The 15,433-nt window shown below is 43.5% G+C and overlaps 1 protein-coding gene across 3 annotated transcripts in view; it reads left to right on the forward strand.

The window, feature by feature from the left end:
- The window catches only part of SNTG2 (syntrophin gamma 2), a 329,137-nt gene that overhangs the window by 268,331 nt on the left and 45,373 nt on the right, over positions 1-15,433 (forward strand). For all 3 annotated transcript variants that reach the window (XM_074988929.1, XM_074988931.1, XM_074988930.1), the window contains exon 14: positions 795-1,004. In XM_074988929.1, coding sequence (XP_074845030.1) covers positions 795-1,004 — 210 coding nt within the window. The remainder of the gene's footprint in view (positions 1-794; positions 1,005-15,433) is intronic.

The raw sequence follows: 15,433 nt of genomic DNA on the forward strand, positions 1-15,433 counted from the left end.
TACTTTGAAGTAGTGTGCACGTGTAGACGCGGCCTGACAGAGCTTTTATTTGAAGCTTTGATCCATCTTCACATCCTAATTCCATTGTTCATGATACCTCTCCAAAATACTACTTGAATCTTCAGGATGTTTTAGGTCTTTCTCCCCAACTACCTCCTTTTATTCCTCCCACCTACTTTCATATTTAATTACTAATTCCTTTATGAATATAACTCTTTATTATTATTATTATTATTATTATTATTATTATTTAAGAAGAAGAAGAAGAACTGGGGTTGCATTGCTTTCATTGGTATGTTGCAAATTGCAGAAAAGCATTGATTACATTAATAACTGAGAAGAGGTGACCTGGGGAATGAAAGGGTCTGAGAGTAATAGCCTTTAGAAGCATTAACTGAATCTTATGACACTGCACTGAGAAAGTAACTAGTCTATACACTATCAAAACAAAAAGCAGTCAAGTAGAACTTTACAGACTAGCAAAATAGTTTATTAGGTGAGCTTTCAAGAAGTGGGTCTGTCCCACGAAAGCTCGCCTAATAAATTATTTTGCTAGTCTTTAAAGTGCTACTTGACTGCTTTTTGTTTTGCACTGAGAAAGGTATGTATTAGCACACCACTTTTACAGATAGGTAAACTGAGTCACAAAGCAGTTTAAATTGACAGTGAGTCAGTATCTGAACTGAGAACAGGAGTGGTGGTTCAAAGTCATTTTCTGAAGCCATATGACAATGCTGCCTTCATTATTTTGTATCACAAATTGAAATGTCACCAACTAAAATGTGTCTTTTCAGCTGTGGCTTGCTGATGATTACTGGCTACAAGCAAACCTGTATTTAGGTATTCATCAGGACTATGAGGTTGAAGACCAGAGACCATATTGTTTCAGTGTCATGGTTGGACACGGCAAGAGTCACTATTTTAATGTAGAGCTGGGCAGTGAGCTTGTGGCATGGGAAAAATCATTTCAAAGAGCAATTTTCTTGGAAGTTCAAAGAACTGGGGTAAGTAATAAATTTCTTAATTACAACACCCATTTTATTGCTAAAATAAGTATAACAAATAGAACCTTTTAACAAAGTACACGTGCACATTTTTGTCAATTTTTAAATTGATTTTCATAAGGAAATACACAATGGAAAATATAGAAATGCAAATAACGTACAGCTTGTATATGTGTCCAAATGCTGCATGCTTCAGTGGATTTCCAGTAGAATTATGGAATTATGCAGTTTCACAACTTATCAAAGCAACGTATCAAAAAAAACTCATCATAGACCTACAATGTTAGGGTGGCGATAGCAGTAATCAAATAGGAGAAGAAATATGAAATAGGAGAAGATATAAATGAATAGGCAGAGAAGGGAAGGAGAGGAATTCAGACGGTGAGGGGAAGTTAGATGGAATGGAGGTTTGGTATTCCATAAGCCGTCTCACCCTTTTCATGTAGAGATGGGGTTGAAATTTCTCCAGCCATATCGTTGCCCTCTATCGTGACCACTGATCTGTTCTTAGGCCTAGTATTCCATTTCTGCAAAATCATACACTTGACCCTAGTGACCCAGCCTTCAAGACCAAAGTCTTAGTGGCAGAGTTAAACCCAGTATGTCAAACTTAGCACACAACTTTTGAACAAGGTTTGACTGCTGAAAGTTGAGCAGTCTTTTTAACTTTTGAGTCCACCTGTCACTTTTCACAGCTTCCTAACTATTGAACACTTCCATAGTGTATGCATCAGGGTCCTTTTGTTACAGTGCCAACCAATATCAGAAGATAAGGCCTTTACTTTGTGCAAACTCATTGGTGTCCTGGTATCTTTTCTTTACTGTATCAAATATAGCCAGAGATCCACAAAGGCATTTTTCACATTATGTGATATGCTCTGTCATATTGCTTCTTTTAAGAGCTCTGGTAACTCTGCCTCCCATGCTTTCCTGAAGAACACCAAATTAATAAGATTATGTGACAAAGGGTCTTGTAATTACTACCACTCCACTGAAGGTGGGAGGTTATATGGTTGCTTTAATGCTGAAAAAATGTACAAAGCCCTTATCACTGGCTAATTGGGAAAACTATATGACACCCCCAGTCAGCCAATTTTTCCAAATTGATAGCTGTGTTCCTAGCTTGCAAATGGGGGATACCTCAGGTAGTTGATTTTGCATAAATGCAAGGTTGAAAGGGAAACCTCTTAGCTAAGATAGCCCAGACCCTTTGCTTAGACACCCCTGCAAGTACCTGGTTTTTTATCCCTCAGACCAGAAAGAGAAACTGAGGCAACCTAGAGGGGAATAGAATTTCCACCCTTGAGGATATAAGGGTGTTAGTATATTTGAATTGGTTTGTGACACAGTAAGAGCATAATTGTGAATTTGTAGGTCTGAGAGTGCAGTGCCCCCATGGGCTATAGGAAACTGGAATACATTATGTGATAGTTGTGGTAGGCTCCTCTATATCCAAAGTGGCTTAGGCAGAAAATTGATTTTATTGTATTACTCCTTCTTCAGAGGCTCAGGAAAAAAGGATGCCACCTATTTTTACACTCATGATTTGAGAGTACATGTTATTAATTTATCTTTGCTAGCTAATATTGCTTGGGATTTTTATATCTAGGTACAAAATTATATTAGTAGAAGCTCTATAGTGATAAAGTTCCCCTACATATCAACTGGTGGAATTACAGGAGATCTTTTTTTTTTTTTTTTCCAATTTATTTTGTAACCAGGTATTGGTTCAATTTTTTGAATTAATGATAGGAGGGCAGGAATTTTTGTTTCTGACCTTGACATCAATTTTATGTTTTAATAGTCTTATAGGGAACACAGAAAACATGGGAGTATAATAATCATATAAGCAGTGATTTATCTGTAAGCATGCACATGGACTAGCATGTGCTCTGACAGCTCAGAGAACAGATGTTCCAACTAAGGTATTGTAATCAAGTTACCTTGGTCATAATAAATACCAAATCAGTACATTATCCTGTGGGGATTCTTTGAAAAAAAAAAAGATTATGTAATTTCTGTTCCAAAGGATTAAGTTCATCCTCCCATTGTGCATAATATTTTAATTTTAAAATAAAGTAACTGGCCTAGATTCTTTCCTTATAATACACAAAAGTGTGTGAATTGAGAGTGACTCTGTTGATGTCAAAAAAATTTTCTTAGTTACACTGGTGTTCTGAAAGTAGAATTAGCTTCACAGTATTGATTGAATTCAGGCAATCTCTAAAACCTCGCTAATGGGCTATTATCGTTAAGTATAATAAGCGAAAGATGGTCAGCTGGAGTGTTTCCCCAGGTGCACTGGACCAGCTCTTGGGGCACGTGATGGAGGAAGGACAGATATGGCTTTTCTTCTCCCCACTTCCAAAGTCTCAGAGCTTCTAGGGAACAGATTCAGCTCCTGGTGCAAATTAGCATGGTTAATATAATAAGTGCTGTTTTCTTAGTGGTGGTACCAAAGCACAGTACACTCCATTGTTACAAAACACACCTCTTCATATCTCCAGCATATCAAAACTACATTGTGCTGTGGGGGTGGATTGCTGAAAAGGAGATTCCTGAACTTCAAAAAAGGAACATTGTCCTGTAAAAGAACTTGCTAAACAAGCAAGCAAACAAGCAACAAATCCAGATACCTTCCCTTTTCTGGGATGCACACCCTGGTTGCTTGGGAGAAGATGCCTTCCTCAAACAATATCTGAGTCTGGTCAGTTTAGATTTTTAAATCGGCACTGCATTGTTGTTTTGCCTCGTGTTCACTCAGATGTGCAGCTTAGTGCCAGATAATTTATGAAGTGATATAAATCAGGAGGTTCATGCCGGAACTTGACAGTTTTATATACAATACGAATATATAGTAATGAGCTATGCAAACATACTGGGTCAGAAGAGGTTAAAAGATAGTACCAGGTCCAGGTAGCCCTGCCCCTTCAGTCCTGCAAAGCATGCTCCAACTGGAGAAAGGGTTGAAAAGGTAGTAATCCAGCTCTGAAGGTGTTGGGAGACTGACCTAAAGTTTCCTGACAATGGTACCACAATAGTCTCTCTGAAGGAATTGGACTCATTTCCTGGGCCAAATTGGGGCTGATGACTGGTTTCCTTTTCTTTTTCTTTTTGTCTTGCCTGGGAGCAGAAGAAAAGAGACAACAGCAGTAGCAGGAAGTGACTCAAGGACTGTGTCTACACAAGAAGTATCTGTTGACAGAAGTCACTGTCCAAAGGAATTTCCTGGCAAAACTTCTGTCATCAGAGTGCATCTAAACATAAAAGCAAATCAAAAGAGCAATCTGCTCTGTTGACAGAGAGCAGCTAGACTGCCTGGCCCTCTCTTGACAGAATGGCTGATTGGAAGCTCTGCAGACAGGGCTGCCTGGTGAATCAGAAGCCCTGTCTGTTGACTAAAGGGCCCCGGAGCATGTACATGGCTGTTTTGACAAGAGAACACTGTAGAGAGAGGTGTTATACTTGAACAGGGAGAGTTATAATGCTTACGATGGATGTGCCGGGTTTTATCAAAAAACGATTGATAAAATGCATTTTGTGTGTAGATGCTCTGCAGGTTTTCCCAACAAAAGCCCTGTTTTGCTGGGAAAAGCCTTTTGTGTCGATGTAACCATGGAGGGTAGCTCAGGTACTGCTGACCCTCCTATGGCCCTGGGACAGAGCCCAGAGGAATAAGCAGACCCAGATTTCCCCTACTAAAGGAGGGACCCCAAACACCTAACTGCATTCACACCTCTAATTAAAGGATGAATAGGACTGCAACCCCTGCTGTCTGTAAGTTGTCATTAGAGGGTACTAACCGCTAGGCCAGCTCAAGGATGCAGGAAATAAAAAATAGTGGATTGCTGAGAGTCATTGAACCAAATGAGCGAGTAACATTAGCAGATGTCCAAATATTTCATTCTATCAATAGCTTTGGTAAAAATAGCTCTTTGCTCAATTGTAGCTGGTAATTGTTGCTCACATTTTGTATGTTAATGCTGAAGACATGGTAGATTGGTATTTCCATTCTAAACAATCTCTTCAGTCATTTTAGGTAGGTATATATTACATTATTCACAGCTTTTTTTGGGGGGGCGGGGAGACTGAGTTGCATCAGAGCAATAGGAAATTGCCGTCAAGAGGATTTGTGCTTTATTTTATAGTGAAGATTCAGTATCAAGTTGCTAGTTGAACTTGCAGATGGCTAAGAGTTAAAGTGGAAAGTTGGATGGTACCAATACCTGAGTTAGGAATGGAGTGAAAATAATGCTTTGCCCTCATTTTCTTTGTTTTTTTTTTCATTTGTGAACATTGATTTTTTTCCTCAAAAAGTCTTGAGAGCAGGCTTGAAAAATCTTTGGGCTTTTGGGAGATGTTGAGATTACACATGCTCCACATGTACTCTTCCCACACAAATCCTTCATGAAATGATATGCCTTTTAGACCCACCATGCAGTTATCCTAGTAGTTGTATGAAAAGCAGATAGTTTACAACAAAAGTGGAGCATAACAAGCAAGAATCAATAACTCTGTGGCTATTTTTAATATTTCTTCTGTGCTTCTTGTTCAATCTCAAAATCTGTTTTCTGGAATATCATGGAGATCTTTAAGTAAAGGGACAATTACAGGTTGAACCTCTCTACTCTGGCACTCTACGGACCTGACCAGTGCTAAATGAGAGAATTTGCTGGACCACAGGAGGTCAATATTGTCTAGCAGCATTGCCAAAATTTTCACTGTTTGCTGGGCTCTTAGAAGACATTTAGGTGTAAATTATTGCTAAATAACAACACTGTACACTGAGAGCCAGGACTGCTTGTTTGACTAACTAAAATCTTGCCATATTATGGAAGTTGCTGGACAAGAGAATGCTAGAGGGGTTCAACCTGTATTTGCTTTGTGAGTAATTGTCTCTTTTTTGAGTTCAGCAAACTGCTAGCCAAAAGTTGTAGAATGATGATTTTCCGCCATTCATTCTAGAGCCAATCTGAAGTCTCCAGTAAAGCTGTTCTGTTGCCCTCTGATTGCTCAAGATTTAGTGTGGACCCATCCCTCAGCTCCCCTCTGATCTGTGCATGCATGTAAACTTGCTCTAAGCTAGTATCTCATGCTAGTTGAGTCAGGGAATGCAGAATTTCTTCTAGAGCTTTGAGCCATGTACAAGCCTTTCAGTTTCCAGAGTTCCTTCTTTTACTTCACAAATAAACACCTGAAGGCTAGGTTTTATCAAGGTCTTGACTGGAATGGTCTTTTCCTGATAGACAGCCAAGAGCAGCAGAAATAGTGTTTGAAATTTAGTTCTACATGATAATATTGCTGGCAGGGTATCATAGAATCATTGAATTCTAGGGCTGGAAGGGACCTTAGGAGGTCATATGGTCCAGCCCCTTGCCTAAAGCAGGATCGACCCCAACTAAATCATCCCAGCCACGACTATGTCAAACTGGGACTTAAAAACCTCTAGGAATGGAAAGTCCACCACCTCTCTCAGTAATGGATTCCAGTGCTTCACACCCTCCTGGTGAAATAGGTTTTCCTAATATCCAACCTACACCTCTCCTTCTGTAACTTCAGACCATTGCTCCTTGTTCTGCCACCTCTCACCATTGAGAACAGTCTCCCTTCATACTCTTTAGAGCCCCCATAAGGAAGTTGAAGGCTGCTATAAAATCACCCCTCAGTCTTCTGTTCTGCAGACTAAATAAGTCCAAATCTTTCATCCTCTCCTTATAGGTCATGTGCTCCAGCCTCCTAATCATTTTCATTGCCCTCTGCTGAATCCTCTCCAATGTGTCCACACCCTAAATGAGGGGACCCAGAACTGGATGCAGTACTCCAGATGCGGCATCACCAGTGCCGAATAGAGGGGAATAATAACTTCTCCAGATCTTCTGGAAATGCTTTTCCCAATGCACCCCAATATGCCATTAGCCTTCTTGGCTACAAAGGCATATTATTAACTCGTATCCAGCCTCACATCCACTGTAATCCCCAGGACCTCTGCTGCACTGCTACTTAGCCAGTCAGTCCCCAGCCTGTAACAGTGCTTGGGATTCTTTCATCCCAGGTGCAGGACTCTGCATTTCTCCTTGTTGAACCTCACCAAATTTCTTTTGGCCCAATCCTCCAATTTACCTAGGTCACTCTGGACCTTTTCCCTACCCTTCAGTGTATCTACCTGACCCCCTAGCTTAGTATCATCTGCAAATTTGCTGAGGGTGCAATCTACCCACTCATCCAGGTCATTAATAAAGATGTTGAATAGTACCAGCCCTAGAACAGGTCCTTGGGGCACTCTATTTGAACCTGACTCATTGACCACTACCTGTTGGCCCCATCCATCAAGCTAGTTTTCTATCCATCTTATAGTCCATGTATTCAATCCATACTTCCTTAATTTATGGGCAAGAATGTTGTGGGCAACTGTATCAAAAGCTTTGCTAAAGTCAAGGTATATCACATCCATTGACTTGCTCATGTCCACAGAGCCAGTTACCTCATCACAGAGGCTAACCAAATTGGTCAGGCACGACTTGCCCTTGGTGTATCCATGTTGACTATTCTTGAGCACCTTCCCCTCTTCCAAGTGCTCCAACATGGATTCCCTGAGGATCCCCTCCATGATTTTTTCCGAGGACTGAGGTAAGGCTCACTGGTCTATAGTTCCCTGGATTGTCCTTCTTTCCTTTTTTAAAGATGGGAACTACATTTGCCTTTTTCCAACCATCTGGGACATCTCCCAAAATGATTGGCCACTACAGGATACATCTTTGCATTAGCCTGTGCATCTACTCACCTTTCCAACTTAGTAAACCCTTATTTTACAATTTTCTGATAGTTTTAGACGTCTGATTCTAACATCTCTTGAAAGCTTCTTTCCAATTTTACCTCCATAAACCCTAGCCTGCCACATGCTTCTATTTGCCATCTTTCAAATCGAGCTTTTTCATGGACTCATTTGGAGAAATGTACCTTTCAGAGTCTTAATCACCCTATGCACAGGCTGGTGACAGAAAATTTGTGGACTCTTTAAGAGGAATCAAAAGTTTTGTCATACTGTAAACCCTTATAAAAATATTCTATGTGCCAGTTATAATAATCTGAATTTTGCACTAATTACATCAATATTTCAGGGTTGTGTTTTTTCAAGTGTTTTCTTATTGAAATATTTTAAATAAAGACATGGAAGTCAGAATTGCGATTAATAAAAAATTACTTTCTAATTTATTTTGTGCTAACCTTTAAGTGGTGACAGACGGCAGAACAAGGAGTAATGGTCTGAAGTTAAGGAAGGAGAGGAGTGGGTTGGATATTAGGAAAAACTACTTCACCAGGAGAGTGGTGAAGCACGGGAATGCGTTGCCTAGGGAGGTGTTGGAATCTCCACCCCTGGAGGTTTTTAGGTTCTAGCTTGACATAGTCATGGCTGGGAAGACTTAGGGTCCCTCCAGCTCTGTGATTTTATGATTCTATGATGATTTAGATAAGGATTCCAAGACATTTAAAAAATCTGTGTTTGAAAACTTTCACTCATATTTCTCCCTAATTACTTAGTCCAGCTGAGTTAATTCATTCCATTAAGCTCCAGGATATAGTTTTAAGAGCAGAAATGTGAAGCATTCATAATGCTGAGAACAAATGTTACTGGGTAGTTTCTCTTTCTTTTCACATGAAATATTATGGTGGTGGGAAGGAAATCATAATAGAAATTGGAATATTTATATAACTCTTTGGAAATTATATAATAGTCTATCCTTCTTAAAAATCTCAGGCACTGTGGGATCAAATGAACTCAGAGAAAACAATTACTTTCTTATAATCATAACCAAGGAGAGGGGAAAACATGGCTTGACAAAAAAATTAATTAGCTGCACCTTGCAAGAAATGTTTCTATTGTAGTTATCAATAGGAGAGTTTAAGATAATTTGAACAGGTGGCATATTAGATCCTTCAGACCTATTTCTCAGTAGGGCCATTTCCACTGGGAAGTTTTTTTTTAAATACCTCTCATATGCAATAGAACAAAAAATTTGTTCTTCAGAACAATTTTCAAAAGTCTTAGGGATCAGTCATCCTTGATATAGAAGAATTAACGTTATCCGGAGAGGGATGGGATGAAGTCAAGTCAAAATGCAGAATTTTGTAACCTGCCTAGAAGTGTTTGAATACCATTGCGCGGCAGGCACTGAGTGGGCTGGCCCTGGGGTGGGGCACAGCTCTCACATTCTGTAATTCACAGACCCCAGCCATGCCACCACTTTTCCGCCCTCCTGCCCAGAGTCCACTGACCAGAACTTCAGTTGTGAGTTATGTTGCTTATTTGAGTGTTCTGATTACTTAAATACCAGACCAAAAATGTTTTACTGTATGTGAAATGCTTTGCGATCAGTGTAGGGAATTGGAAGAGAAAAAATATTCTTCCTCATGGTTTTTTAGAAGCTGGGAGATAAACAATTACAAGCACAAATATTTAAAGTTAGATATAAAATCTAAGACATGTATTTCCTGCTTCTAGTTATATGGAAAAGACTGCAAGAACCAGGAAGTATATATATGCATGTGATGAGAGAGATGATGGAGGAGTAAGGGTAAAAAATGAACTTTTTAGAGCCTCAGAAACATTGTATGAAAGATGAAAGGTAGGGTTCCAAACATTCTGTGCAGATCAATGGTCCCTGTGAGCTTGTGCAGCCACTCAGGAGAGATTCAGATGTCAACCAGATGATTAGCAGAGCTCCCAAATCTAGCCTTTTATTCTTTCTTTTTGTTTCCTGCATCTTTTTATTTTGTACATGGATGGAAAATACTAGAGGAACACTGATGCAGACACATTCTGCCAGGCTGGCTTTCTTCAGAAAGAGTCTTGGTTATATCAACAAAGACTTATTCTGCCCTTTTACAAAAATATAGTAAAGTAGATTCTTGAAAATAGAGTATAAATATTATACCCAGTGAGTGCCATAGAAAAAAAAAAACTCATGAAGCAAATGAAGCTTCTCCCTGTAGTACTGATAGAGTTCCATAACTTGATTTCATGAATTATTTATAGTGTTTGGTCAAAAATAGGTTATTTGGTGTAAGTTACAACCTCATGTAAGAATTGGGTCTGATGTTTGGCTCTAGCTGAATGCATGTAGAAGGCTGCATTTTTTATTAATCATGACATAGGTGTCAAAATACTTGGTGCTCAAAGACTTTTTGTTCTTTCTGATGGTATAACAAGAGGTTGACATTTGTCACAGAACCCTCTGAGTCACAAGATCAGAAGAATTGATCTTGCCTATCAGTCATGGAATTATAGTGAATTTGTTGACCTCAGTATTTTTGTGTAGTGTATCCAGGTCAGGAAGGGAGAATATCTCAGCTACAAGAAAGTATGTTCTAGGGTTTTCCAGCATGAAACAATGAAATCTCTCTCATCAGGCCTTCTGACAGGAAGTGGGGGGTGGAAGGGACAAAGGGGGCAACTGCCTGGAGCCTGGTGATTTAAGAGGGTATATGGGGTTCCTGGCTGTCACTGCTGTGGCAATGGTAACAGTCAGAGCCCTGAACCTTTTAAAACATTGCTGGAACCCTGAGACGCACACACTGAGCAGTGCTGAAGTGCAGGCTTGGACAGCCTAGCCCACCTAACACTAACCCTGCTACCTAAGGCCCCATCCCTTCTGGAGACACGGTGCTGGGCATTTCCCATTTTGTCCAATGGCCCAGCAAGTTTCCCAGCTGCCCTACCTCGCCTTTCCTTGAGGTATTGTTGGAACAAAGTCTGGACACAGTGTATGAAGCAAGCAGGAGGGTTTATTATACACAGTGCTGGTGGAGTGCCACTTCGCCCATCGGGACTCAGTGGAGCACTGCCAGACAATATGTTACAATTGATTATACAGGATGCTGATGCGGGGGCAGGGGGACTATGGCATGGATTTTATCCAAGCCTGGATAGGTTCTAACAGCAAGATGAAATGAGCATAATAAGCCAATAATCTAAAAAGGTTACATAGTGTCCCCGCCCATAGCTTACAGAACACCTTATCTGTCGTACAAGTTGTTTTCCTTAACAAGTTATTTACGCAAAGCTGACATTTAATGACATCTATGTATCTAATTGGCTTAGTGATGCATGTACAGGAGTAACGATGACGCCTTCACATGGGCATATCTACAAGATTAAAGCAAAAGACAGTAACAGCTTAGGGCAATAACCCATTTCTTTTGAACACCAGCCTGGGACAGCAAATGAGACAGTGCTATGTCCTGGCTCTCACATGCATGGCATCTTCTTGGAATGTGGTTGCGGGGGCAACTATCCCTCCCTCCAAACTCCAAGGCCCTGCCCGAGTTGGGACAACCTTACCTGCGTCTTGTGAGTGAGATGGGGCACAGGGATCAAGCAGAGATAACCTTCCACTCATACCAATTGAGTTTCTGAACTGTCGGATTATAGGCCTACTCCAGACTTTAGGATTCGAATAGGGGGCCTTTAGCAGAAATACCATAGCCTGCCTCAGAAATTTTCATCCTACAAGTATATTGAAAATTATGAAAACTTATTCAACAATAGTATAATTGATAATCTATGTACTGGTGAATCTCTCTAGTCCAGCACCCTCAGAACCTGACCAGCCGAGAGAATTTGCCAGGCCACAAAAGGTCAATACAGTTGACTTCTGAGTTACACAGGGCTTGTGTTCCTTGCAACCCCCACATAACTCAAATTTTGTGCAAGTCAGGGTGAAGGAAAACAGGCAACATCCTTGATCCTGTCTACCCTGGGCTTGCAGGAGCCAGGAAACTGGACAGGACACCAAGGCTGATCAGTTTGCTAGCTCCAAGAGTAGTGAGGAGTGGGAACCAGGCTGCTGCTACATCTCCCTGTAGCTTGAGGGACCCAGAAAACTGACCAGCCCATGGCTGTTCAGTTTTCCAGGTCCTGCCAATCCAGGGAAGTTGGGAAACTGACCAACCTACCAGGGGTGGCCAATTTCCTGGCTTCCCACCACTCTGGGAGCCAGGTGCCACTTCTCCCTGGCTTCTCCCAGAGGCAACAGCTGTCTGCCCACCTTGCTTCCTGCAGCTGGGGGATCCTGGTAGGCAAACAGCCACAAAGTGACTTAAGCCGTGTCTACACTAGCCCCAAACTTCGAAATGGCCATGCAAATGGCCATTTCGAAGTTTACTAATGAAGCGCTGAAATACATATTCAGCACCTCATTAGCATGCAGGTGGCTGCGGCACTTCAAAATTGATGCAGCTCGCTGCTTCACGGCTCATCCAGACGGGGCTCCTTTTCGAAAGGACCCCACCTACTTCAAAGGCCTCTTATTCCCATCTGCTCATAGGAATAAGGGGACTTCAAAGTAGGCAGGGTCCTTTCGAAAAGGAGCCCCATCTGGACGAGCTGTACGGTGGTGAGCCGCATCAATTTTGAAGTGCCGCGGCTGCCCGCATGCTAATGAGGAGCTGAATATGCATTTCAGCGCTTCATTAGTAAACTTCGAAATGGCCATTTGCATGGCCATTTCGAAGTTTGGTGTTAGTGTAGACATAGCCTTAGAGTTACACTTAACTCAGGTTAATGCAAGTTAAATGGAACTCAAAGTAATGCATTTTGATGGTTTACTGTATTGTCTAGCAGCATTGCCAATGCTTCCACTGCTTATTGGGCTCTTAGCAAATGTTTAGGGGTAAATTACAGGTAAATAACTGTACAGAAAACTAAGACCCAGTTCTGGTGTCTGCAAGCAAACTTTATTGGACCATGGGAAACTAGGCCACAACCATGATAAGTGGTCATCTGGCTAACATCATGGTGGATTATGGATATAGATGGATGAGAGAGTGCTGGACTAGAGAGGTTCAAGCTGTAATTCACTTTAACTACGTGAATAATTACTTGAAGTGTATGTGTAATTAATAACGCATAATATACAAATACAATGAATTCAACATCTCTTTCTGCCAATTGATTAGCAATGCCTTTTTTGTAAAAAGAGAGGGGCCAGTACTCAGCTATCTCCTTCCCCTTTCTGTCCTCCATCCACTCACATAGCTGGAGCTGCTGAGGTTCCAGTGCTCAATAAGAGCAAGACTGGCACAAAAAAGCACTGCCAGTCAGCATTTCTCCTTGTATGTATTTACCTGTTGTTTGTTCAATGTATTTTTTCATGTTTTTGGTCTGTGGATTAACAGCAGTTTTCTGCAAGCATATTCGATTCTTGACATTCAGACTGGCTTGGGTACTTATTATAGATTACATATATTTTGGATTGTATCTATTCTCTGACTGGATAAGTGTGAAAGCATTTGTGGTAGCAACATTTGTTCATGCTAAAATAAACTTCAGTCTCTATAAATATTCATGCTACCTGAAATTTTCTTTCCACTAATATTGAGCCAGTAAAATATGATCGTTTAGTTGCCCAAATCTGAAAATAGCACACCTTAGCTACGTCGAAATGTGAAGCCTACTTCAAAGTAGCCTATTTCGATGTGGAGACATCGAAATAGGCTATTTCGATGAATAATGTCTACACGTCCTCCAGGGCTGGCAACGTCGATGTTCAACATCGACATTGCGCAGCACCACATCGAAATAGGCGCCGCGAGGGAACGTCTACACGCCAAAGTAGCACACATTGAAATAGGGGTGCCAGGCACAGCTGCAGACAGGGTCACAGGGCGGACTAGTGCTTCCGGGGCAACAGCTAGCCGCTCCCTTAAAGGGCCCCTCCCAGACACACTCAGCCTGCACAGCACGCGGTCTGCAGAGCCACAGGCACACAGACCTCGGGCGACGCAGTCATGGACCCCCAGCAGCAGCAGCAGCAGCAGCAGCAGCAGCAGCCAGAGGTCCACCCAGCTGCCCCTGCAGGAGCAGGGCTCGCCCTGTTCCATGCCATGCGGGAGGCAGCTGAGCACCTCCTTGCCACACCGGAGGAGGAGCGGCCCGCAGGGGAGGAGGACGCAACCCCCAACCCTGCAGCACCCTGACCCCACCCCCAGCCTCACACGCCGCCGCCTGTGGAGCTACCCCACCAGCACCGACTGGTGGGAGTGGCTGGTGCTTGAGGAGTGGGACGACGACCACTGGCTCAGGAACTTTAGGATGAGCCGGCAGACATTTATGGAGCTGTGCCAGTGGCTCACCCTCGCACTCAGGCACCAGGACACTGCCATGCCGCGTGCCCTCCCAGTGGAGAAATGGGTCGGCATCGCTGTCTGGAAGCTGGCCACTCTAGACAGCTACCGATCCATGGGACATTTGTTTGGCGTCGGCAAGGCCACCGTCGGGGCTGTCCTCATGGAGGTAAGAGGACCCACGGGGGGAGGAGGGGGAGGCAGCCCTGGCAGGGCAGGGGGCCCGGGCAGGGCAGGGGAGGGGAGGGGAAGAGAGGGGAGGGCAGGGGGGCCCGGGCAGGGCAGGGCCACGCACACCCTGCTCACCGCTCATTGGTGCTCTCCCATGTGCTTCCCCTGCAGGTCATCCGTGCCATCAATGCCATGCTCCTCCACAGGCTCGTGAGCCTGGGGGACCCAGATGCCACCATCACGGGCTTTGCCACGCTGGGCTTCCCCAATTGCTTCGGGGCTCTGGATGGGACTCACATCCCCATCCGCACCCCGCAACACAGTGGAGGATGCTACATAAACCGCAAGGGCTACCACTCAGTGGTCCTCCAGGCCTTGGTGGACAGCCGGGGCCGTTCCCAGGATGTTTATGTGGGCTGGCCTGGCAGCACCCACGACGCCCGGGTTTTCCAGAACTTGGGCCTGTGCCGTCGGCTGGAGGCGGGGACCTACATCCCCCAGCAGGAGATCCCTGTGGGGGACACCACCATGCCCCTCTGCATCATCGCAGATGCGGCATACCCCCTCTGGCCCTGGCTCATGCACCCATACACGGGTCATCTCTCTGCCAGCCAGGAGTGCTTCAACCAGTGCCTGAACCATGCGCGCCAGGTGGTGGAGCGCTCATTTGGCCTCCTCAAAGGGCTCTGGAGATGTCTCCTCACCCGCCTGGATGCGGGCCCCACCAACATCCCCCAGATTGTGGGTGCATGCAGTGCCCTACACAATCTGGTGGAGAGCAAGGGGGAGGCCTTTTTTCAGGGCTGGGCTGTGGAGGCCGGCAGGGCCGACGTGCAGCCACCTGCTGCCTCCAGTCACCAGGTGGACCCCGAAGGGACCCGGGTGTGGGAGGCCCTGTGGGCCCACTTCGATGAGGCCACGGGGTGAACTCTGCCAGGCCCCCCACTGCGCCCCCCCCTTCCTCCACAACACTCCCTGCCCCTACGCCCACACCACGGAGCACCCAACAGCACACCCCCCACACTTTTCCTGAACAAATAAAAGCACGCACTTGTTTGTAAAATCAAACTGGTTTTCTTTTAACTGTTGTTTTAACTAATACCAAACTATATACAAGAACTTCTAATTATTATAAG

The sequence above is a fragment of the Carettochelys insculpta genome, chromosome 3 (assembly GCF_033958435.1).
Source record: "Carettochelys insculpta isolate YL-2023 chromosome 3, ASM3395843v1, whole genome shotgun sequence".
Taxonomy (NCBI): Eukaryota; Metazoa; Chordata; order Testudines; family Carettochelyidae; genus Carettochelys; species Carettochelys insculpta.